The following is a 24,627-nucleotide window of genomic DNA, read 5'->3' on the forward strand; positions in this document are numbered from 1 at the left end:
TGTAAATTTGTAGCACATAAAAATATAAAGAAAACCATGTAGGATCCAACCAAAAAGCTCATGGGGTTCACTGAGTGCCCTCAGGGGCATCCACGGGGAAGGAGGGATAAAAAAAACTCAAGATAGTGGACATAACCACATGAGAGAAGCCCTGCCCATTTTGTATATGTGTTGATGTTCAAAGGGGTGGAGTTTTGATTGAGCAGTTGCATCTGTCATCTTGACCTTTTTTACCCTTACCCCACTGACAAAAATGGGAACTCCACTGTCAGGGCACAATTTGTGTCTTCTAATTATCTCATGGAATAAATTAGACTTACAGCTGCCAATACTGGAAGTAATACATTGCCATCACAGTTTGCAGCCATTAACAGCAGTATCCTACATGAACTAGTTTAATCCCCTTTAAAGTTGTCCCAGCTAGTGATCATTACTATGTAAATGGGCTGGATGGTGGAACAGTGAATATTAGCTATTATATGTTCTGGTCCTAAATACAGGATACAGATTTAGTTGGCAATGCTTTAGGCTCACTGAAATTAATGTGATAAATTAGTCATGGTTTCAGTGGGATTAAAATATGACCAAGTTAGCCTGTTTTCCCAAAGTACAGTTGGCTGCTATTACCTACCATTTACAATTTCTTATGGTTCAACAACAAACTAAGAGTGGTGCAAATTAGTATCTGATCCATGCAGTTAATCATAACTACATTTCAAACATACTTAGATTAGTTTTTGAATAAGAGCTACATCACCTGTACCATGACATATAGGAAAATGTAAAATATTACAGAACTAAACTCTGATTTCACATTTTTCCAGAAGATCATGGACAGGTCAATTTGCATTGGAAGTGTACCTAAAGATTTTCAAATATTTATAAGGTCAATATGTCCAGGGAACAAAGTTTGATAAAGCAAACTTTGAAATAGCAGTTATTTCAGGGATTTTTAACTTTCAGTAATCATTGATTTAGTTAAAATTAATTTATACTATTAATATACAATGCCCACATTGTTGAATGAATTTCTCTACTTAGCCAAGACTTTTTATGTCTCTTACTTTTTAGTATAACAAGCATTACTTTGGCTGTCTGAAATCAGAAATTACAATTTTAAACAATAATTTAAGAGCACTGATTCAACTGTTCACTTCTAAGAATTATGGTAAATATGTTAGCTGTTTGGTTCAGTATTGCCTATAGAAGATACTTATTTAGAATTATTTCAATTTTTTCCTACTATAGTGGTGTATTGTACTGTGTATCTCCTTGTTCTTTACTGGTTAAGGATTATATTTATTTCAATAATTTGTGATCCTGGAAGTAGCAAAACTCTACTATAACTTCCAAAAATTAAATGATGGGAGTGGGCCAATAATTTACAGTGTCTCCTGCTGGCTATGATTAAAAGGATAACTTGTGTAAATTTTTGATGGAATATATTTAGTTTGATGTGAATTTCGTGTTTCTCAACATATTTTTTGTTATATTTTTTGTAAATTGGCACTTTTGCTGAATGTAGTAAATTCAGCATACATACTAACATTCTTATGAAGAAGTATTGCACATTTTGTAAGATCCAACAATACAGATACTGGATAATTAATAGGAATTTGTAGTTATGGCTTTGATTAACATTCTTCTCTAAAGGACTAATACATTACCTGCATGTATTCAGCTGATGATGATTTGAGGCTTAGGTAACTCATTAAAACTAGATAGTGGGTGATTGCAGGATCCTTAGCATTGCCATGTATTAGTTGAAATTTTAGCTGAATAAAATCTTATCCTCTAGGGTAGCCTTCCTCAACCAGGTACTCTCTAGATATGCAGAGTCTGCAATAACCATTACCCATCATGAGCACATAACTGCTTAATGGGAGACTGTAGGCATTTGAAAGGCACCAACTGTTTATGGTACCTACACAATTTGAGACCCCCGAAGATGAAGAATGCTGTCTATCAGCAACATACACTGAGCCAAAGTATGTGATTAGTGAACTATATTTAGATTGCTGGCCTGCATATAATTTTTATTTATTTATCCAATTCTATATGGCTGTCCACCTATCTGAGAACTCTGGATGGAGAACAAACAAAAACAAAGGATTACATTAAACAAAAACCAAATAAAATCTCATCAAGGTTTAATAAAACACTGATGGTTAGACACATGCACCCATTCTGGAGCTCCCAAGTATTGTCCTGCCCCCAATGTTTTGGGGAAGTTCCAGGTCTTCATGGCCTTGTGAAAGGTCAATACGGTATGGGCTGCCCGTATTTTGTGGGGGAGGCTGTTCCGAAGGGTAAGCGCCATAACAGAGAAGGTACAGTTCCAGAGACCCAGTAGATGGCATTGTTTTATTGATGGTACCTGGAGAATGCCCACTCTGGCAGATCTGGTAGGGCAGGCAGAAACCTCTTGGAAGAGGTGGCCCTGCAGGTAATCTCATGTAGGTTATAATAATACAGACCTGGCTCAGATGACCTTTAATCCTTTGCAATTCTCTAAACAGAAATGGTGCCACAATTAGTTGCTCCATTCTCATCTATATCAAAAGACACATTCTTTAGTTGGCTTACTGACACTTAAAAGGATACTGTGATACAAGGGAGGCCCATATTTACTTCAGCATATATCCTGCACCTTCCAATAAATAAATTAAAACTATTGAATTTAATTCACAAAAAGAAAGGAGAGGTAATTTATAAAACTAAGAAACTTATCTATAAGGGGCAATGACATTGTAATAAAAACCAATAAAAGGAACATTTAAGATACATATAAACTTGTATCTGATAATATATTTTTGTCCCTTTTTTTTGCAGCAAATAGACCAATGAAATTCTTTAAATCCTTTTATTTATAAATAATCCCAGGAGTTCTGCTCTGGTCTCCATTACTACTTTCAAATTCTGGTGGCTCTAATTCCCCTCCTCCCCACCAAAATGGTGATTTAAATATATCTTCTTGATGTTGAACTTGGCATTTTGTAAATACAATACCATGGGATTTATTTCATATGAAAGTGGTTCTAATGTTTGCATTAAGAATTATTTTAAATTACTTTCCCCCCCATGACACTTTGTTTCAGGGCAATATTCAACTGTCAGAAAACAAGGTGATATCTGGCTGCTTAGTCTTCAAAAAGAACCTGTATTTGTTGATTTTATTTTCAACCATTTTATTTTCATGTGCTGCAAGAATTTAAAAGGCAAACTGATTTTTGTAGCTTAGAGATTGAAACAGGTGATGTCTAAACAAAGACAAAAGGTCACTAATGTTTCCACTGGGAACCACATGTATAAACTTCGGGGAACATAAGACAATGTTTTGCTGATCTGTTTAAGTCATTGATGTTATCTAAACTGTATTTTACAGAGCTAAACTACATGACATAAAATATACATTTTATATTGTGCGGAGCCTCTTCAAGTTTTTAGTTTTCTACACTGTAAATGTAGAAGGGATGTCAGTGTATAGCAAGGGTAGGCAACTGCAGTCTTAATGCATCTGTAAACATCCCATTATATGTACTTTAAGAAGGGTCCCCTGAGTGGCGGAGATGGGCAGTAATAAAAATATGATAAATAAATAAAATAAAGAAGTTTCCGAGCAACAAATTGCCCCATTTCTGTCTCTAATGCCTCCCCATGCCCCCGCCCCCTGCCCCAGCAGCCATTCCAGAACAGCTCAAAATTGCACCACTGAAGTTAGGCCATTTTGCTACTAAAATTCTGTGTCAGAATTGCAAGCTATTTTGCGGGCCCAGAGGAGGATATAATACTGTATGAAAAACACCCAGGAAGAAGACACTAGCAAACCATTTCTGCATTGTTGCCAAGAAAATTACATGGACATATCTACCAAGTCACCAGGATCATGCAATGAGTCTTTTAGGCTTAGGGGAGTCTTTACAACTTTGAGGGTGAAAATGGAAGTGATTTGCTACCCAGAGTTCACTTGAACATATTCCTATCATTATCATCTCCATAAAAAGAAACAAGTGACTAAAAAACATTGACCATGCCCTTTCTGATGATGTCATCACATCACTGTATAGCCTTCTGTGGTCCTCGGAAGGCTGAATTGTATCCCTGCTCAAAAACTCCTGATATCTGGTGTATTAGGAATTTTAGAGGAAGAAATAATCATATATACGCAGAAACTATGGCTATAGGGATATTATTTTCCTTAACTATAGAAGCTCAGCTAGTTTACCATAATACTCAAATATATTCAGATAAATAAAGTAAAGCAGAGAGACCCAAGAAGCCAGAACTTTATTATTGTCATGACTGAATCATAGAAAGATATCAAAAGATGCCAGAGAAGAAAGTCTCCTTTTGACCAGATGAAGTCTTAGTCCAAATTCTGTCTTCTGGAGGAACTAATGTGTCTTCCAGAACAGAAAAACCTAGAAAGGCTTTCTTTCTACTGTAGATCTTCTTTTCTGGAGGACACAATACTATAGTTCCCTGAGCAAAAAGGGCTACTCCAAACCAGATTTTAGTTTTGATTTATTAGCAATGATTATATCTTATTCTAATTCCAAAGGACTCTGGGCAGCATACAGAACAAAGGATTAAAAATACTTAATGATGAATAAAACATTAAATGCACAAATGGATACCCTCACTCCAATCAGCTAGGGGCCACAGGTTTGCTGGAATAATAACAGCCCCAACTTGTTTGTGGAATATTAACAAATTATGGTCTATATAGGGCCCTCTCTGGATGATCTGATTGAATGGGCAGATTCCATCTGACAAGATGTTTTCTGATATATCTAGGTGCTGCCCCATATGGTTCTGAAGATAATGATCATCAGTTTGAATTGAGCCCAGAAGCCTGCTATCGATCGATCATTGGCAGTGATGGGCTATCATGTCATTTTTTACACCTAGCGACCACACAGATTTTCTCCATGACAATCTATTCCTTACCTGGTCTTTCAGGTCTTCCAACAGTGCACTCATCACCACTGTAACTGAGTCTATCTACCTTGCTGCTGGTCATTCTCTTCTTCTCTTTCCTTCCACCTTTCCCAGCATCTGAGCCTTTTCCAGAGAGCTAGGTCTTTGCATAATGTGTCTGAAGTAGTATAATTTGAGCCTGGTCATTTGTACCTCAAATAAGAACTCTGCGTTGATTTGTTTGATGATCCATTGGTTTGTTTTCCTGGCTGTCCACGGTATTCTCAGGAATCTTCACCACCACCAAAGTTCAAAGGCGTCAATACTCTTCCTATCCTGCTTCTTCAAAGTCCAACTTTCACTTCCATAGAGTGTCACAGGGAATACCATGGCTTGCCTGGTTCTGATCTTTGTAGGTATAGACACATCACAGCATTTAAATATCTTTTTCAAAGACTTCATGGCTGCTCTACCAAGTGCTAGTCTGCAGTGTATTTCTTGACTGCTTGTTCTTTTCCTGTTGATGATAGATTCTGAAAGGCAGAAGTTACCCACCATTTCAATATCTTCATTGCCAATTCCATGGCTGCTTTGGTTTCTGTAGTTGGGTCTAGGCAGGGTCTTAACTGGTGCCATACCTGGTGAAGGCCCTCTGCCTATTGTTTCCACCATCTGTCTGAGCAGAAGCTAAGAGCCCAGGTGGAACCATAAGTCATGAACCACTTCCGATTCCACAATATCTACCAGTTTTGATGTTATTTGATGCTTATTGACTATTAGCAACTTCTCTTGGTTGGATTTAAGTTAAGTTTGTTTGGCCCATCCAGATTCTCACAGCCTCTAGACACCAGTGTTAGCCTTCCATGACATCTCTGACTCAGCCTGTGGTGGCAAGGTATCAAAGTACTGGTGACACTTCACAATGAACCAACAAATGACCTTTTCCAGGGTTTTCATGCATATATTAAATTACCTGGGGGACAGCAACAAACTCTTTGTGACCCCATATCAGAGCTCCCTGGGACTTGACTTGTTTTCTCCTTGTGAAAATTGACTGGAACCACCCACTCACTTAGGTACAAAACTATTGAAAAACAGTGCCCTGAACTCCCCAAAGTTCTGGGGGTCGAGAAGAATACTGTGGTTAATGGTACTGAAAGCCACTAAAGGGTCTAACAGAACCAAGAGGCACATACTCCCCCCTATTCAGAACCCAACAAAGTCACCTACCAAAGCAACCAATGCAGTTTAAATTCTATGACTGGCCTGAATCTCAACTGGAAATGATTCAGATCATCCATTTCCTCCAGGCTCCTCTGTGGCTATTCCCCCTCCTCTTCTCCACAGCCTCCCCTAAAAAGAGCCACAACAAAAGTCATTAAACATATTGGGGTCTAGGGATGGCTTCTTCAAGGCACACTTCTGCAGCACTGTCCTCTCTCTCAAAGAAGCATTACATCCTGGATCCAGCCACTCTTATCCTACTTAGTCACCTGAAGGAACCAGGAGGGGTATGAGTCTAATCCACAGGTGCCAGAGTTCAAACTACAAAGAATTCTATCCACTTCTTTGGGTTCCACAAGCTCAAGAGAATCCCAGATAACAGCACAAGATGCCACCTTACTCATCACCATTGACTATGTGCAACTGGTGTCCAACCCAGAATGGATGTGAGGAGCTTGATCTGCCATGAATCCTGCTAATTCATCTGGCATACCTGCAAACATTTTATCCTATCCATCTTTCCCCAGAAAAATCTTGGTAACCCTTATCAGATGGAAATCTGTGGATGCAATAATCATGGAGAATGAATGCTTTGTTGCACTGTGTACTCTTGAACCAGAGCTCTTATCAATGTTTGATCATATTCACTTCTGGTTTTGTACCACAATTGTAGGTATTTTCTACAGGAACATACTTCCAAACAAGAACATGGTGGCAGACCAAAAGGGATTTATTTGTGGAAGTCCAGGCAAAGCCCATTTCTAGACCTTTAAGGAAACAGAGGCCAATTCTGAAATAAAAAATTTCAGCAAAGAAGTCATTGTGGTTGCTATTCCCTGAAATTAAACAGCTTAAAAGCTACTGATCTAAGCCAACTAACAATCAGTGAGTTCTCTTTATAGCACATAGTTAAGCACACATTCAAATTTTTCTCACCATTTCACAACTCAGTCTAAATGTTAGTTCATCAAACTCCAAGAAGCAGAGAGGGCAAATAAAGCCTGAAAGTCATATTAGATTTCTCCTCCACCCAATGGGATGCCTCAAGTCCTCTATTTGTGTCATATATAATATTGCTTAAATTAGGGCTTGGCTGAAATTACAAGCTTTATGTTCTCCTAACTCTATACTGGACAACAGATAAAGCTCGTGATACATTATTGCACAAAACAGCTGGTGTACCCTAGATAATGACTTTTTCAAATAGGATAATGAGTTGTAAATTAAAATATTGTGGTACAGGCCATTAGAGAATGGCTTGCAATTTCAGAGAGTAAACGTGGAAAACGATTTCTGTGATAACTTCGAAATGACCTTGTGATGGAGCTTATGTTATCACTCTGCTATGTGACCCTTGATGCCCTTGTGTACTGTAAAGATATTTTAAGCCACTGCAGTACTGATAGGAGCAGCGACTGCTGGCACATTATGCTAGACTTCAGCAATGCTTTCCAGTGTTGGGTGTGTGGAAAACCTAAGGGGGAGTGTTCTAAGATGTCAGTCTGGTGTGAGGAAAACAGATGGAAAGCAGAGGCACTAAGTACATTCTTTATACCTGCCTAGTGGCTGACTAGGGCTTTTCTTTTTTAGTGCTAGGATGAAAGGACCATTTACACAATCGTTTCTCACTGCTGGTGATGTTTTAGTCAAGTTGTGTTTTCTTTTTGCCCTGTCTGGCCATTGGCTCAGACAACAACCTAATTACTGGGATAATCAGAATTCTGGCTGCAGGCCTGGAGTGACAATAGGACACAATGTAAATAACTGCTCAAGCCCAGATACATTTCAGAGACTTATCCCTACTTCTGCAAGACCTGTTTAAAAAAAAAAGTTACGTTTTCTTCCTTTAGCTTAGAGTGGCTTTGAACCACCATCTCGGACTGAAGCACAGTGACCCAGAAGTCATAGATTTTCCCCTATATCTTGCAGCCCTTTTTGCCTCCAAATCTGCTCTGAAGTTTAGGGAGCTCTTCAAAAGTACATTTGGGGAGTGAATGGAGGAATGTTCTGAAGGCAGAACAATGGGTATATCCTGTTGCATGAGCAGAAATTGGTTTGCGTGAAGTTGGATGGAGATTTTATCTCCCTCCCTGGTAGCTCACATTATGTCCCTGTTTGATAGGAGTCCTTTTCAAAATAGAGAAATATTCTACACTACATAGAGATTTCCCATTACATCTACAGGGCATTTCCCTGGATAGAAAAAACTATTAAGGGCAGCATGGCTAATTGATCCAGGAAATTATATTATATTATATTGACATTTTCATACTCATGCACAATTATACACACAGAGTTTTCTCTGGAAAAACAGACTTAACAGGCATTCTTTGTCCTGGAAAGTAATCTCAAATCAAACCAATTGCTTTTAGCAGTATTTATACCACCTCTTCCATTTTTATTAATCCAGAATATGTTTAGATTCTGCCCTATATTCAGGGCAATAAATGCTTCAGATTCTTAATGTTATTCTTTCCCTGGGATGGCCTTGGAAATCCTCTTGCGAACAAACTAGCAGTGACTGAGATACTTTTAGTGAATCAATACCTAGTTCTGTTTTAAACGCACATAAATGTCAGCTTCTGACTTTGCTCTGCACGCAAAATGTAATGAATGGTAAGAGGAACAGCTGGCACTGGAAACAAACTGGCTGACTTGAAATATATTTATTGAATTCATAGGCTGCTCTGCCTAACAAGAGAAGCACATAATGGCCAAATGCGCCCATTTACCTATTGGCAAATAGCTTGCAATTAAAACATAAATTGCTCACTGAGATTCAGCATACCAAGAGCATAAAAACAAATTTAATAGCATAATTAGCAGCATCTGAATGAAAATCACTTTCTGAGCTTAAATAATGATGTTACTAGCATTATATAATAAACACTGCCAGTGTGGAATTAGTAGTTCAAACTTCTTTTTAGAATAGTTAAACCAAATGTTTAATTATATCATGAGAAATTCCTAAAACTGAAATAGTCAAGGGGAACTCTAGCAGTCCAGCTGACGTCTCAGAATTCTGCAGCCAGATACAGAGCTGGCCTACAACGTTCTGCTGCTGCCGGAGGCAAAGGACATGTGGAATCCCCCGCTCCACAGACAGAAGCCCTGCTTGGCCTTCCAGCGTCTCCTGGCTTCATTTTCCCTTGCACTGCTGGTGGGAAACAAACACCAACTGAGGCACCCACAGCAAACCAAGATTACATGAAATTATGAAATGTGGTTATATCATGAAGCAACCTATCTTCTTCTTCCTAGCATTTTCCCGCTATCACTGGGTCTGCTTTTTGGATCCTGAAACGCCACTTTGCCCGATTGTCTGCATCCTCAGGGTGCAGACCCTCAATTTGCACGTCCTTATTGATGGTGTCTTGCCATCTCTGTTTTGGTCGCCCACATGGCCTCTGGCCATCGATTTTAAGACGGTAAACTATTTTGGCGACAGTGGAAGTTTCCACTCTAAGGACATGTCTGTACCAACGAAGCCGGCTTTCTCTCATCATCTTCTTTGTAATTAATGACACACCTAGTTGTTGTCAGATGGCATCATTTGTGACATGATCGAGCAGGCAGATGCCCAATATCTAACAGAGCATACACATTTCCATAACATGGAGGCAGCTCTCTACATCCTTTGTTGCTGTCCAACACTTGGTTCCATACAGTGCCACAGGGCGAATGATCGTCTTATAGATCTTAGATTTGAGACAGGCTGGTATTTGTTTGTCACAAAGCACACTGGTGAGTTCTCACCAGCGCAACCAGGTCGCATTCACCCTCACTCGCACATCATCGCTGATGCCACCATCACCTTGGAGATGGGAGCCAAGGTACTGAAAGATATCCACCTTCTTTAAGTTTTCTCCATTTATTTGGAGCATCCTATGGGTGGTTACAGTCTCTAGGTACTCAGTTTTCTATTTGTTCAGGTGGAGTCCAAAATGGCTGAGGCAGTCATTCCATGCCTGTATTTGCCACTGCAGTTCATTCCTAGTAGTAGAAGCAACCATGACATCATCAGCGTCGAGTATGGTCCAGGGTGCGTTTCGCTGCAGGTCTCGTGTGATGGTATCCATGACTAATATAAATAGAAGCAGCGACAGTGTTGAACCTTGGAGTAGTCCGACTGTCACTGAAAAACTGTCAGAGAGGCCAGCTAAGCATCGCACACAGCTACTAGTGTTCTTGTATAGCATTTTGACCCAGTCGATGAGTAATTCAGGCACCGCGTGATCACGAAGGGTATACCAAATCAGTTGGTGTGGAACACAGTCAAAAGCCTTTTCCAAGTCTAGGAATGCCATGTGCAATGCTTGGGTCTTCTCTCAGTGTTTCTCTATAAGCTGGTAACCTGCAAAAATGGCATCAGTAGTCCCACATCCTTTGACGAAGCAACATTGATTTGCGGTGAGTTGTACGATGTTGCAAATGCTCTGGTCCAAATTTTTTTTCCAAGATCTTCATAGTATGGGACAAGAGGCGAATTGGGTGGTAATTGGCACAGTTGGCTGGGTCACCCTTTTTTTTAAATATGGGAACTGTTATACTCGTTAACCAATCATTCAGTACACAGCCTTTACTTGTTATGGCATTAAAGAACTAGGTCAGCCAATGTATCCCTGTATTGCAGAATTCCTGCAATTTCCAGAAATCCGCAGGTAGATCATCATCATGATGAAGCAAACTATGCCTTTATATATTTATGTCCAGACATCTGATGAAAGTACACAAGTTGCAAGTTTTGCATCATATCACACGCTTCATCACTCTTGTGCATGCCTAAAAGCAGCAGTATCCATTGGATGGGTCAAAAAAGTCAAGATGGTGGTCTCAACTGCATAATTGAAGCTCTGTCCCTTTGTACATGAACACTATGTAGATGCATATACAAAAAGATGGACTCTATCACAACAACCATCTTGATTTTTTAAAATCCCAAATGGACACCTCTAGTCTTGTGTCATGATGTGAGTCCATGTGCTACATCTGAAATACATACCTGTAGTCACACATGCAAGGTGAAGGACAAGAGATATGTATACTAACTCAGCTTCTCCCATCCAAGCAGGAATCCCTCTCCACATAGAAGACTTGGCTTGGAGAAGATGAATGCATACATATCTCTAGTCCTTCACCTTGCATGTGTGACTACAGGTATGACTATTTCAGATGTAGCACATGGACTCACATCATGACACAAGACTAGAGGTGCCCATAGAGGGTTTAAAAAATCAAGATGGTTGTTGTGATAGAGTTCATATAACTAAATGACTCACAGACTTCACTGTCTGTGGAAACCCTCTATGCAATTTAAAAATCCTAATTTCTCAAAATTCAAAATCATGGGAAGAGGTATACAAAGTTATCTTTCACATATAGAGGGGAGATGAAGACAGGAACAGTGGGGGAGATATATTTATTTATTATTTTATCTATTTATTTTCTATCCCACCTTTATTATTTTTATAAATAACTCAAGGCAGTGAACATACCTAATACTCCTTCCTCCTCCTATTTTCCCCACAACAACAGCCCTGTGAGATGAGTTGGACTGAGAGAGAGGGACTGGCCCAAGGTCACCCAGCCGGCTTTCATGCCTAAGGTGGGACTAGAACTCTCAGTCACCTGGTTTCTAGCTGATGCCTTAACCACTAGACCAAACTGGCTCTATCTATCTATATGCTTATTCTTCCATACAGACACTCAAGAAAATGGAAGAAGTCTTCTGATCAGTCATAACCCCAAAATGATAGCACCGACTTAGGATGTGCATAATGAAATCCTGAATTTCCCAACCCTAAGAACTGGTAATAGCCATTTGCCAAGCTAGGTTTTTTAATAAAGGACTGGACCAAAGAGTTGACAATAAATATAATAACAATATAAATACTGAAACTAATAGAAATAATCTATTGACAACTCATGTTAAAAGAATCATGGCATATATCATTGGATATGGCCAAGAAAGTGAAAAACTGAAAAACAATGTTTACTCACCCACACACCTTGAGTATACTCTTATGAGGAAAATACAAATATGCAAATTAATGTTCAGACTATTACTTTGTAAGAATTATTCTCTCTCTCTCTCTCCCTCTCTCTCTCTCTCTATATATATATATTTGCAATAGCTGCTGACGTTTGTTCTGTGAGCTGAATTAAGGCTGCCATCCAGTGCACTTTTTATTGAAAGTAAACTCCACCAGACCAAGCAGGATTGATGTCTGAGTACACAGGGATTGCTCTGTGTATTTTTGTTTCATCATACTGTACAGTATAACCTTCTAAAAGTTGCTATAAGCTTTCATATCTTTCAGCTAGTATTCCCTATCTTCAACATGGAAAATATTTTTAGAAACATTAAGCCATATACTTTTCCAGCAACATCAAAAGGAGATAATTAGGCAAGTGTGTCCAACACGAAGATTACTGCTACAATTAAGACTAAGTCAGGCCTGCAGACTTAATGGCTGACTGAAAAGAATGCTACTATCTGTTGTGGCTTCCATGATTCTTGACCAGTCCTCCTTCTTCATAAGCTCAGGACTGGCGGCACAAATAGAAGTTTTACTAAGGCTTCTACACAATGCGTACATCGCAGTCAATCCTCTCACTGTGACCCCCAAGTACAAAAATTAATGGGGCTTCGCAGCATTTTGGATCTGATCTTCCAAAGATACTTCAGACTCTGAAGGAACCAAAATGTAGCCCCCATCTGCAACTCCTTAAAGCCAATGTGCCTTTTATGCCCTGGCAACTTAAGGGGTTACAAATAAGTGCTACATTTGGGCTTCTGCACATTCCAAAACACCTTTTGAAGATAACGCAAAACAGGCAAGATGGCAGTTGTGGTGTCACAGTCAAAGCCTTCCCTCAATTGTCCGTGTGCGTGCCACTGACAGAGATACCAGAGGGGTGGGGCTTTGATCTATCCTGCCTGTTCTGGCCTCCTCTGAGGACATGCTCCCCAAAGTTAGGCAAGGCCACTGCTCAGATGTTCTTCTGTGTGATTCAAAGGGCGACTGGAAGAGCCTGAATTAATTTCTTGTATTTTTCTGAGTTTCTCTTTCAGCATATACAGCCAACGCCCTAAAATGAGGGTTGGCTGACAGTTGCATGAGCCTTGTGAAAGATGTTGGGAGCCTCATGTTTCTAAGGCAAAGAGGAAAGTGTGTGTGGTCAACGTGAAGACATGCAGAGTAAAACTGCTTTTTTTCCTAAACTTCATTCACATATTTTTCATGTTCTCTCCTCATCCATCCTCTCCCCTTCAGCAGCAGCAAAACGGGGGGCCGGTGGCCACAGGTGTACATAGGCTGCGCACCCATGCCCTCCAATTAAAAAACATGCATTTTGTTTCTCCATCTACTGTGTTCTGAGGAAATCTTTGTGGTGGCTTTCTCTTTCACTCGCTCTCTTTTGGTCTGTATATGCAGAGTTCATATTTCAAATAATAATTCATATTTGGTAAGCCTTCATGTTTTTTCTTTCAGTGACAACTATTAATCTTTCTTTTTCAATTAAGAAACAATAGTTCATTATTTCTGAAAAGTATTTCTCATAGCATTTCTTTTAGAATAGAGGGATTATCAGCCAGTTCAGATGCAACTATTACTAGCAGAGGATATGTGGGTGGTCGATTGGGAGAATCTGGATATTACAATTCTGAGTTTAAAGCAACAGTGTATTAGTGTTCTATTATTTCCTCTTCTCAGCTCAGTCTTTATCAGGAGAATTTCAACTCTTCCTATCTTCAATTCTTACTATAGTCTGTATCAGGAGAATGAGTTATCCTAGATTTTAATTTGTCTATTATGGATTCCTCTTCTCATTATGCATTCTTCCAGATAACACTCAAAGTAACAGCAAAACATGGCATTCCATTCATCCATTGTCACGATAAAGAGTTGAGATGAAAATGGGCAAACATAAATCAAGTTTCTAGAAGGCGTGCTGAAGATACGCTGAAGAATTTGAAATAAAGAGAAATGGCAATACTTGTTAGGCCTTACAGTGAAAATAGTAAAAGAACTGAAACAAAATGACTTGTTATGAGTCAAAGGCAAACCTATATACTACTTCTAATTCAACAATGAATACATTTCACCTTGCTCCATAACCCCTTTTGTGTCTGTTGACCCCGGCTGCTACAGATTATGGGATAATCAGGTATCTGTACATTTTGAAATTATGAGACTGCCTTAAACTGAGTATGTTTGAACACACAAACCACAGTTAACTAAAATATGGCTAACCTAACTGCCTAGGTTTGTACAACACACTGAACAATTCTTTTTAAAAATTGCTTTAATGTACAGAAAGAAATGAACAAGCAACAAAAAAAGAACAAAAAAGAAACAAATGTTAGAGGGTAAACTATCCAAGACCGAAAATCCAGGATGGTGCTATTTTTCCACTGTAAAAGAATGATAATTCTTTGCTATGCTCCATGCTTGATGAATCCATGCTTCTTCATATATTAATAAATTCTAAATTGGGGTTATATAATTCAGAATTACATGTATATCTATAAGCCTACAGTAATTCCTTTTCCCAGAACCGTATTAACCTTAAATATATTAAACCAAAATGAGATAAAAGGGGGCGAAGCTCACATTATATTTCTAAGTGTCCTCTCCATCATTAGAAGATAATAACCTTTACAGTCAACACGTCTTAAACATTTTCTCATGTGTCAAATAAAGGTGAAAAATATTTGTTGAATCAGTCTCAGTTTAAGATAAAAAAAACATGCGTAATATTCTTTAAGATTGTTAATCACTGATTTATTAAAATGAAGTATTCTGACTTTTTATTGGAAAGTTCTTGCAAATAATCAATATTCCCTTTAACAATACTCTTAGCCTCTCATAGGCTAAGGCCCCTTGAATTGAATAGAACTTATTGCTAAGCAGATGGGCTTAGGGATTTGAGGGGACAATGCAATCCCAGATTAAGAGCCCACACAGGACCATGGGTTACAATTGCAGATGGATTTCTGCTAATTTCACGCCTTAGGCATGAAAGCTGGCTGGGTGACCTTGGGCCAGTCGCTCTCTCTCAGCCCAACTCACCTCACAGGGTTGTGGTTGTGGGGAAAATAGGAGGAGGAGGAAGGAGTATTGGGTATGTTCACCACCTTGAGTTATTTATAAAAAATAATAAAGGTGGGATAGAAAATAAATAAATAAATAAAACTACTTAATCTGAACTAAAAATTAAAGTGGTATCACAAGTAATACTTAATTACTTTTATTGTTTAAAATATAAATTCCTTAGAGAAACTGTTTTTCTTGTTGAAATCCCACTTACCCTGCTTTCTGCCCTGCAAATATTGTTCTCAGTCTATCAGTCCTCGAAGTGTCAGCATTTTTACTTCCAAATGCAACGCCACTCACCTCCACCTCTCTCTCTCCCTCTTCAGGCAAGGCAGACAGCAAATGGGATGGGGAGAAGGGAATGCCGGGCCTTTTGCTGTGGGGCTCATGAGATGCAGGCAGTCACCCAGGGCTTAGAGCTCCAGGAGTGGCTAGGCCCCTGGAGCAGCAAGGCATCCTGCTTCTCCTGCTGTCCTCACAGTCTGCCGTTGGTTCCAGCAGGCAGGAGCAATGGGCAGTGAAGTGCTAGCCTGGCACGTGCTGGGCTTGTGACCATCATAGGGCATGGGGTAGCAGTGGGCACTGCAATCCATAGTCCAGCCTGCCTGCCCAGTGCCCACTGCAAAGGGTAATTTGCATTTACCGTTCAAGCTGCTCCTAGCCTGTGCTCATACTTGACTCTAAGGCACTCCAAGAGAACCCTGTCCAGACTGAGAGACTTGGGCAACAGCTTGCAAGGTTCTTTTTTTAATCATATGGCATAGCAGTTTGGTGTTCATGTTACTTTTTCTTGCTGGGAAATCCTTGTGAGGTCCAGCAGCCAGATGTGTGGCCTATTTAGCCATGACAAGTCACGTTGCCCAGGGTGCACGACAAGGAGGCTAGACTACATTGCACTGAGTTGGGCTGAGAGAAAGTGACTGGCCCAAGGTCACCCAGCCGGCTTTCATGCATAAGGCGGGACTAGAACTCCCGGTTTCCTGGTTTCTAGCCTATTGCCTTAACCACTAGACCAAACTGGCTCTCTAGCTTGCAAGGTATTTGGTCCTGACTGCAGGCTGCCATGTCCTCCTATTGGACAATTCCTCTGCTTCTGGGCCCACCCACCACACTGTTCCAGGAAAGCAGTGGCCAATTGTTTTTCTTCATGGGGGTGGGGCTTCCTGGACTGATTGATTAATAATGTGCCATTGTCATGCTCCCCGTTGCAAGGCATAAGTGCATCACAATGGGGAACATGCCCATCAGGAAAGAGGAAGGGATAACCATTATCCTTTAAACACACACATCATCCCTTAAGCACCCAAACTCCTAAAACAATCACCAGGACAATAGAAGCGCACCTCGGACAGGACATGGAAACCATTAACAGATCAGGGGAACTCCCACACATTACCCCGGGGGACGCACCTGCACCGGACGAAGGCAAAGAGACAAAGGAAACCATCGGAGATCACCCGAATTGCCCATCGTCAGACCCATACCAATTCAAATCACCCATCCGGACCCGGCTTGGGGAACAATGGGGGGTGGAGGAGGACAAGGTCCGCCACCAGGGTATAAACGGGGTACCCTGCTACCACGCCCGCATTCCCGTCTTTTTCTCCGTATGCATTCTGCTTCAATAAACCTGGAAATCCTTAGACCCTCTAAATGAGTCCGTGTCTTATTCGAAGTAAGGCTACCCTGACATAAAGACGGGAATCCAAAATTTTTTTTTCCCACTAGCACCAGTCCAGATCCAATCTGTGAGGGAACCAAGCTAGTGTTGGAAGGTTTCATCTCATGGTGAGGTGGCTACCTGGCGACCAGCAACGGAACTCCCATCCCCAAGAACAGCAGATGCCCGAGGCCCCGACGGCACGAGGTCCAGGAGAGCTTGGGATCGAGTTCGGAGGGGGAAGCAACGACAAACGTCACCCGTGAGTCCCAAGGCACGTGGGCCACCATTGACGAGATGGAGGGATCCTCACCCAGATCGCCCGGAACCCCGGAGGAACCGTGGGACGTCCCATCATCCACGGCGTCAGGAACCGAAGGAGAGAGGAGGGGCAACCGCACCAAGAAGGGCTCGCGAACAGCGGCAAGACTGAGCACGGTCGAGGACAAGCTGGAGGTGATGCAGCAGCTGCTCCAGAGGTTAGCAGAGGCGTACGAATCCCACAGCCAGGGCACGGAGGGGCCAGGCACCAGAAACCCAACACCCCTTACCCCCCCCCTGGAGACGCACCAGCCGGAGAGACGGAGGAGAGGTCCGGAGGACGACACAGCGCCAGGCAGAGTCTGCTTCCAAGAACCCGCCAGATGGGCTGCACCCCCCCCCCCACCCTGATGGTGAGACGGCTGGAACGAAGCGGGAGCCGGCAAGAGATGGTACCAACGCCAACCGAAGCCCGACGGAGGGAATCCCCACGTCTAGACCAAGGAGCCCCAACTGCCCGAAGCACACCTAGACACCCAGATGCGGCTTGGAGCCCACCGAGTGTGGCGATAAAGGACTTCAGCATTAAGTTCGATGGGGACCCCACAAAACTCTCCTTTTTCCTCACAAACGCGAGGAACTATATGGAGGAATGGGGTCCCTACTTCCGAACGGAAAAGGGCAAAGTAAATGCCATAGCAATAAAATTAAAAGGACGGGCCGCTGACTGGTATGTCCAGCTATGCCAGGCAGGCGCCCCGGAACTGGAGGACTGCAATGAGTTCCTCTGGGCAGTAGAACTGCACTTCAGGGACCCCCTGGAAAGGGAGAGGGCGAAAAGAGCCCTGAAAACCCTCAAACAAGGACAGCGCTCCATGGCAGATTATGCCATGGAGTTTCAAGCCCTGGCCGGTAAGGTCGAAGTATGGTCCCAGTCCACCCTCATTGAGCGGTTCAAGGAGGGTCTAAACCTGAATGTACTCAGGTGGGCACTGTGCAGGAATAACCCCAACACTCTGGTGGAGCGGATCCGGCTGGCAGGAGAGGCAGAGGACGCCCAGGACACTTTCCTCCAAGCAAAGAGGGAAGCGCAGCATGCAGAGGCGATGAGAGGACCCCGGACAGCAGCAGGACCGGTGAGGTCGAGACCCCAGCCCTGGAAGGAAGAAAGAGACCGACGGTTCGCCAAGGGTCAGTGCCTTAGGTGCGGGAAGGAGGACCACAAGGCGGCGGCCTGCCCAAAAGCGAAGGCGAGGGACAGCTCGTGGAAGGCACCAACCAAGCCAGCCCCAGCACCCAGGAAATTGCCAGTCATGATGGGTGAAACCGCAGCAAAGGACTTCCCTTACTTCACCGAAGAAGAGGAAAGTGACAAAGACGAACCGGCGGGAAACGCCAGCCACCTGCCCTAAGGAGCACCAGAGGACAGGTGGAAGAAAACAAGAGGTGCGACAACTTCGGGGTGAGTGAAAATTGTCCCACCCTATATGTGAAAGTCACCCTAACCCACGGTGGAGAGATGGAAAAAGTTTGGGCACTAATTGACTCTGGCTGCTTGAAGTGCCTTATGCACCCGGACCTGGCGGCCGCACTAAACCTCTGCTGCTATCCACTTCAGCACCATATTGTTTTTACACAGTTGGATGGATCAGCAGCGGGAGGGGGCCCGGTCACCCAATACACGGACAAAGTTGCGCTGCAGCTCGGCAGCCACAAGGAAAGACTGCCGTTCATTGTGGCACCAGTGGGCCAACCCCTAATCATCCTAGGAATCCCATGGCTAGTGCAACACAACCCACAAATAAACTGGACAACCAGGGAAATCACGTTTTCGGATGGGCGTTATCAAGCACCCACAGGGGATTGGGTTCCCCATGCTGCAATGGGGAGGGCAGCGACTACCTCGATGCATCTGGGGGCAGCGACCCTGGAGGGCCTGCCAGCCAGATATGCAGAGTTTGCCGATGTGTTTGGCGAAAAGGAGGCTGACAAACTCCCGCCCCATAGAAAAACAGACTGCACCATAGAACTGGTCCCTGGCACACCCTTACCAAAGCCCAAAATCTATGCGATGACCCAGAAGGAGCTGGCAGCATTAAGGGAGTTCGTCGATAAAAATTTAGTGCGGGGCTTTATTGAGCCTGCAAACTCACCAGTCGGAGCCCCAGTCCTCTTTCGGGAAAAAAAGGACGGGTCTCTGAGGCTCTGTACTGACTACCGCGGTTTGAATGCCGCATCCATCTCAAATAAATATCCCTTACCCATCATCAAGGATATTCTTGCCCACCTGGCAAAGGGCAAGATATTCTCAAAACTGAACCTGAGGGAAGCCTACTTCTGAATACGAATACGGGAGGGGAATGAATGGAAGACGGCTTTCAACTGCCTGCTGGGGTAGTTTCAATATAAAGTTCTACCATTTGGGTTGGCAGGAGCACCAGGAGTATTTATGCAGTTAATTAATGAGGTCTTGCACAACCACTTATTTAAGGGGGTGCTTGTCTATCTCGATGATGTTTTAATATATTTAGAGACCGAAGAAGAGCACGAACGCTTAGTGAAGCAAGTGCTCAGGAAACTCCTCAAGGCAGAGCTATTCGCCAAGCTCTCCAAGTGCGAGTTTCATAAAGAACAAATTGACTACCTGGGCTATAGAATCTTGGTGAGGGGAATTGAGATGGACCCAAGTAAGGTCCAAGCCATACTGGCGTGGGAGCACCCACGCATGAGGAGGCAACTCCAAAGTTTCCTCGGTTTCATGAATTTCTACAGGGGTTTTATCCAGGGGCTGGCGGAAATTGTGCTGCCTCTAACTAACCTACTCCAGACAAAGGGCCTGGGAGACACACGAAAATCACGGAACCCGGGGGCGCTCCTGAACTGGACTGCTGATTATCAAAGGGCTTTTGATCGCCTCAAAAGCCTCTTTACAGCAGAGCCAGTGCTGCAACACCCCGACCCACCAGACCCTTCGTCGTACAAGTCAACGCATCCGACTTCTCCATCGGGGCACTCCTGCTTCAGCGGGATTTTGACAATCAGATGAAGCCCTGCGCGTACCTTTCCCGCAAGTTCTCTGAAACAGAACGGAGATGGCACGTGTGGGAAAAGGAGGCGTTCGCAGTCAAGGCAGCCCTAGAGACATGGAGGCACCTCCTGGAAGGGGCCTCCTGCCCCTTCGAGGTCTGGACAGACCACAAAAACCTAGAGGCTCTCAGCACTCCAAAACACCTCAGCCCCAAGCAAGTACGCTGGGCGCAGTTCTTCAGCCGATTTAACTTTAAATTAAAGTTCATACTGGGGAGGAAGAACTTCCTAGCAGATGCTCTTTCCCGATGGCCTCAGGATGCCAGCCAGGCATCGGACATTGTGGGAACTGTGTGGACCAACACACAGCTGGGCTGCCCTGCCGTCACGCGCAGCCAAACAAGAACCCAACGCACCCCAGCCAAACACCCGCGAATGGAGGGAGACGCAGGTCAATTTCACCAAACTGGCAACAACGGCTCGTTCAAGCCCTCAAAACAGGTACATGGTTGCAAACCAACCAACACAATGTATCTTTCACGAATGGTCTAGCCTGGAGACAGAAGAACCTGTATGTGCCAGAGACATTGCCAGCAGAAGTTTTAAACCGCTCCCACGATGACAAGATGGCCGGGCACTTTGGGTTTGTCAAAACACTACATTTAATCAGGCGACAATTCTGGTGGCCTACTCTCAGGAAGGACGTTAAAGAATATGTCGCTGCTTGCCCCACATGTGCCATGTCAAAACGAAAGGTGGGGAAGCCCCAAGGACTGTTGCAGCAAGTAGCAAGCCCCTCCCGTCCCTGGGAGGAAATTTCCATGGACTTCATTGTAGACCTACCACCCAGCCAAAGAAAAACAGTCATCTGGGTGGTAAAAGACTATTTTTCCAAGCAGGCACACTTCATACCCTGCGCATCCATCCCCTCCACGCAACAGCTGGCACGCCTATTCCTTAATCACATCTATAAACTCCACAGCGCCCCCTCCCATTTGGTGACTGATAGGGGCACACAATTTACCTCCAGGTTCTGGAAAGAATTTTTAAAACTTATTGGTACCAAGCAGGCACTGTCCATGGCTTGGCACCCCCACACAGATGGCTCTACGGAGATTCTTAACTCCACCCTAGAGCAATTCCTACGATCATTCATAAACTATCAACAGGACAATTGGGTGGACCTGCTACCTTTTGCAGAGGTAGCCTACAACAATGCAGTGCACCAGAGCACAGGTCACACCCCATTCAAAGTGGTTTATGGCAGAGACTTCGTTCCAATCCCTGAACTGCCCCAACCAGACACCCCGCCCTGTTCCCCAGATGACTGGGTGGCACAACTGGCCACGGTTTGGCCCGTCATCCAGCTGGCTCTTGCAGATGCGCAGGCTACATACAAAAAGTTCGCAGACAAACACAGGGCGGCGCAACTGAACTACAAAGTGGGAGATAGGGTCTACCTCTCCACTAAGTTCATCAAGACCCCACAGCCCTCAAAGAAACTGGCACCCAAATTCATTGGACCGTTCCCAATCATAGAAATTATCAACCCAGTGACTTTCAAGTTGGAGCTACCCCACAATTTATGGTGCATACACCCAGTGTTCCACTGTGCCCTACTGAAACCAGCCACCCCTTCAAAATGGCACAATGAAACCCCCCCGCCCCCACCCATCATGATAGATGGGCAACAACATTTTGAAATTAAGGAGGTACTAGACTCCAGGAGGCTAAGGGGCACCCTACAGTACCTTGTCAAATGGAGACATTTTCCCCACCCAGAGTGGGTCCAAGTGCAAAATGTTTCAGCAAAATGGCTTGTCAAAAGCTTCCACGAAGCATACCCGGACAAACCGGCACCTTAGAATTCTCTTAGGGGGGCAGCATGTCATGTTCCCCGTTGCAAGGCATAAGTGCATCACAACGGGGAACATGCCCATCAGGAAAGAGGAAGGGATAACCATTATCCTTTAAACACACACATCATCCCTTAAGCACCCAAACTCCTAAAACAATCACCAGGACAATAGAAGCGCACCTCGGACAGGACATGGAAACCATTAACAGATCAGGGGAACTCCCACACATTACCCCAGGGGATGCACCTGCACCGGACGAAGGCAAAGAGACAAAGGAAACCATCGGAGATCACCCGAATTGCCCATTGTCAGACCCATACCAATTCAAATCACCCATCCGGACCCAGCTTGGGGAACAATGGGGGGTGGAGGAGGACAAGGTCCGCCACCAGGGTATAAACGGGGTACCCTGCTACCACGCCCGCATTCCCGTCTTTTTCTCCGTATGCATTCTGCTTCAATAAACCCGGAAATCCTTAGACCCTCTAAATGAGTCCGTGTCTTATTCGAAGTAAGACTACCCTGACAGCCATCAAGTCGTTTTCAACTCCTAGTGACCACATACTGTTGATAGATTTTCTCCATGACAATCTGTCCCTAACCTGGTCTTTCAGGTCTCCCAACAGCACAGTCATCACCACTGTAACTGAGTGCATCCACCTTGCTGCTGGTCATCCTCTTCTTCTCTTTCCTTCCACCTTTCCCAGCATTAGAGCCCTTTCCAGAGAGCTGGGCCTTTGCATAAAGTGTCTGAAGTAGGATAATTTGAGCCTGGTCATTTGTGCCTCCAGTGACAACTCAGGCTGATTTGTTTGGACAGCCATACTTTTCTAGATGTGCTTTGGTGGATCTGTGTATATACACAATGAGAGTCAGTTTGGGGTAGTTTTTTAAGGCTAGAAACCAGGAGACTGCGTGTGCTAATCCTGCCTTGGGCATGAGGTCAGCCGGGTGACTTTGGATCAGTCTCCTCAGATAAAAGGGTATCACTCCCAGAATGGGGAAAAAAATATCCTGCCAGGTTTCAAACCAGCAAAAGTCAATTTATGAAGCAAGAGTTCTTCCAACCGGGCTGATATAAAATCAGGCTGAAGGAAGTGTCTAAAAGGTTAAGTTCTCCCCTTTACAAAACAGCCAATTAACTGCTGTACTGCTTTTTTGTTTTGTTTGTTTTGGTGCCTTTGGGTCATTGTTGACTCCTGGCAACTGCCTGGTTAAATCCCTGCAGATTTTCAGAAGTGGCTTGCCCTTGCCTGCTTCCCAGGGCTGAGAGAGAGTGACTGACTCAAGGCCCCCGCCTGGCTTTGTGCCTAAGGTGGGCCTAGAACTCGCGGTCCCCCAGTTTCTTACCTGGAGCGTTCACCACTACACCACACTGGCTTTCATGAAATGGCCCTGCCTCTGAGTAAATGGGGAGGTGAACTGTACTGTAAACGGCCTTACAACCTTTTCAAACTTTCTGGGAGTCTTTTGCAGTTGAAAAACAGGGCAAATATATGAATAGAGGTTTGTCTACTGTGCCAGGAGACTTTCATCCTGATTTCTGATCCATATTTCTTTTATCTGTAGCTTTTGGAAGGCCAAGTTTGGGATCTGTTACAGGAAGCTGACAAAACTGCGGCAGAGCATCAAGATCAAGAGCAGGTGTACGAAGCCATGGCAGAGTCCCTGGGAGATGCTTGGGATTCCCTGACGATTGTTCTCGAGAAGCGGAGGACGCTTTTAAAACTGAGTTTGGATTTCTTTGAAAATGCTCTGGAGGTTTGTCTACGAGAATGGAAAATACTTTTCATGTTCAAAGAAAACAGATCAATGTTGCATTTCAGGGACCCCTTTCTGGTTGATGACTTTTCATGACTTTAGACAGAAAAAAGAAAAAAAGATAACCGCAAGTGTTTTTCTGTTTCCATAGGAATGATCAGAACCAAAAGTAGAGCAAAAACATGACTGTGGGAGAAGAAATGTTCTATACTAGTGGGATCTTTGCTGCATCGAATCATAGAGTTAGAAGTGACTATGGAGGCCACCAAATCCAGCCTCTTTCTCAGTGCAGGAATCCAAATTAACACATCCATTGGAAGGGCATCCATGGGGGTCAAAAAAGTCAAGATGGTGGCATAGATTGCTACCTGAATATCCCAGTAAAAGGAAGCCTATCAGCAGATTTAGTAATTGGTCATCCTGTGGCATTGCTGTTACTATTCTTAATTGGAGTGTGCCTTCATGAAATGCAAAATGATTTTTCCATGTCTTGCCCTACTGAATAACTACATTCAGGCTATTCTCTGAAAGCAGGCAACTAGTAAGCCTGGCTTGGGTGGGACGTCAAAGGAAAGGAGGCAAGCAACTAATGCCTAAACTTCTCCCCATGTTCTGCTTGCATCCTGTAAATTGCTCCTGTCTCCCTGTACTTTTTAGAAGAAAGCAGTGGCCTGCCTCCATTCATTGGCCCAGAAATACCATTTTTCTCTTTCAGTTACTCTCTGGCCTGTCCGTTCTTCTTTTCAGTGCTGAGGGAGTCCCTTAAGCTCATTTGAAAAAAAATGGCAGGCCCAACTACTTCTGAGGATCCCAG

At 43.5% G+C, this 24,627-nt stretch overlaps 1 protein-coding gene across 1 annotated transcript in view; it reads left to right on the plus strand.

Moving 5' to 3' along the window:
* Positions 1-24,627, plus strand: part of CCDC141 (coiled-coil domain containing 141) — a 130,423-nt gene that overhangs the window by 11,235 nt on the left and 94,561 nt on the right. The window contains 1 exon segment of the mRNA XM_063318120.1: positions 23,622-23,813. Within this exon segment, the coding sequence (XP_063174190.1) occupies positions 23,622-23,813 (192 nt within the window).

The sequence above is a fragment of the Candoia aspera genome, chromosome 1 (assembly GCF_035149785.1).
Source record: "Candoia aspera isolate rCanAsp1 chromosome 1, rCanAsp1.hap2, whole genome shotgun sequence".
In the NCBI taxonomy this organism is placed as follows: Eukaryota; Metazoa; Chordata; class Lepidosauria; order Squamata; family Boidae; genus Candoia; species Candoia aspera.